Raw genomic sequence first — 2,044 nt, 5'->3', positions numbered from 1 at the left:
CGCATAGGGGAAGAGGTCGCGTGAAAGGCTGCCAAGGACAGGCGTTTTCAGCATCCTCCCTCCTTCCTGGCCCTAAATACACTTGGGATTTGAGATCGGGGGAGAGATGGGAGGTAGTTATTGCACCCAATAAAGCCTGCGAAAGAAAAAGCTCCTCGAGGTTCAGATCCAGACTGGCTAAGTCTGAAGAGACCAGCGTACGGGAAAGGGGGGCAATGCCCCCTGACCCTCCAACACACACACACACACACACACACACACACACACACACACACACACACACACAGGTGATTCGTGCACCCCCAGGGCGCTGGGGTTGGGGGCTGGGGTCGAGCCCTAGCTCCGTCCCGCAGCGCCCCGCGGGTCCCTCAACCCGCAGCCCGGTCGCCCGCACTCACAGTGCTTGGGTGAAAGCGCTGAGCCCCTCCGGTACGGCCGTCAACCCCTTCCCGGAGCAGTCTACCCGACGGTCGCCGTCGCAGCTGCAGGGCGCAGCGCAGAGAGGAGGCGCCGCGCCGCTGGGCCCGGCCGAGCCGAGCAGCCCCAGGGCGAAGAAGCAGAGCAGCCGCAGCGGGCCCGGCATTGCTGCGGCCGCCGCCCGCGCCCGCCTCTCCCGCGGCTCCTCTCACTCGGCTCGCCTCCGCTGCCCTCCGCCGCCCCGCGCCGCACCAGGGGCAGCCGGCCTGCGGGGCTCAGGGCCCGGGCGCCGTCCCTCCGGCGGTCCGCGTGCGCTCGCTTCCTTCAGCAGTCTGTCGCCGGAGCCTTAGGACGCGGCGCTCCGCAGTTTCTCCCTTCCCGCTGCTCCATGGACGCGCACCGGCAGCCCCGCGGGCTCAGGCCAGCCGACCCGGCCCAGAGCGGCTGCCCGGGCCGCGCGCTGCCATCGCCGCCGCCTCCCGTCCCGGGCCTCGTCCAGCCAGCCACACGGCTCCTCAAGGTTGCGGAGCGCAGCCTCCAGCCATGCCGGACCGGCGTCCCAACCCCCGCCCCAGCTCTCACAAACACCCTGGTTGTCCGCGCTCTCCCCGAGGCGGCTCCCGCTCCGCGCGTCCTTTTCCCTTCTAGGGTTGCACGCTCGCCTCGGGAGCCCCTGGCCGCCGGGTTATGCAAATCACTTAGGTACATGCAAAACTAACCCTGCTCCGGGAGCGCTATTGGTCAGGGGAGGTCTCGAGCTCATTACTATGCAGGCAGGGGAGCTATTATTGGTCAAGAGGAAAGGGGCGTGTTCCTCCGGAGTGAGTGACAAGGTTGTGCTGCTGCTGCTGCTAGTGGTGGTGGCGGTGGAGGTTCAAGTAAAAGCCCTGACTTGGGATCTGCAAGTCAGGTTGTGTATTGAAGGTAGATCGGAAGACTAGGAGTCTGCTGTTTCCCTCCCCCACCCAGTCTTTTTCTTCCCTCCGCAGAAATTGGATCTCCTAAATTGGATGACCTGAAAAGTAAAACTAGCCTCCAGCTTTCAGACGTTTCAAATGACTCTTCGCTGTTCTTAAGGGCAAGGGCATTGAGAGCTTTGCAAACAGAGGAAAGAAAGAGAGGGCGGGGGTGGGGGGAGGTCGAAAAGGGGGGGAAAACATTTCCTTCTATCTGATCGAAATTTTTGAGCTCAGCTGTGCACTAAATTAAAACAGCGTGACCCCTCCCGTATCTCACTTCACCTCTGAGATCTTAGTACCTGTTTTCATTCACACTTGGGAGCTAAATTAGCGGTTAATCAGCCATGACACAAATCAGACTTCTTTCTCCCTTTAAAATCCTTAAACACAAGGATGTTGAGGAGTGCAAGGAGGTGACATTTCCCAGCACTGGAAGAGAACATTTCGGTGCCAGTTGACTGCCCTTGAGACACCAGAAACAACTTATGTGTTAACTATCAGCATTCCTTCCTTTTTTCTGGGCTTTTTTTCCCCCATGTGGCTTAAGACCCACATAATCTTTATAAAAAAAAAATACAGCTTTCTCGGTGCCTCTTTTCTTGCTTTCTGCTATGCCTTTGGGTTGTTTTACTCTAGATTGTACACATTTTTAATGAACCCATTAGGTT

The 2,044-nt window shown here is 58.9% G+C and overlaps 1 protein-coding gene across 1 annotated transcript in view; it reads right to left on the bottom strand.

Annotated features, from left to right (window-relative positions):
- Lgr4 (leucine rich repeat containing G protein-coupled receptor 4) overlaps nt 1-1,058 on the bottom strand; it is a 98,768-nt gene extending 97,710 nt beyond the window's left edge. The window contains exon 1 of the mRNA XM_031371321.1: nt 399-1,058. Coding sequence (XP_031227181.1) covers nt 399-583 — 185 coding nt within the window. The 5' untranslated portion in view covers nt 584-1,058. The remainder of the gene's footprint in view (nt 1-398) is intronic.
- Nucleotides 1,059-2,044: the final 986 nt, after the last annotated feature.

This window comes from Mastomys coucha, unplaced genomic scaffold (genome assembly GCF_008632895.1).
Source record: "Mastomys coucha isolate ucsf_1 unplaced genomic scaffold, UCSF_Mcou_1 pScaffold15, whole genome shotgun sequence".
In the NCBI taxonomy this organism is placed as follows: Eukaryota; Metazoa; Chordata; class Mammalia; order Rodentia; family Muridae; genus Mastomys; species Mastomys coucha.
The sequence above is the reverse complement of the archived record's forward strand: the minus strand, read 5'-3'. Positions and strand labels throughout refer to the sequence as shown.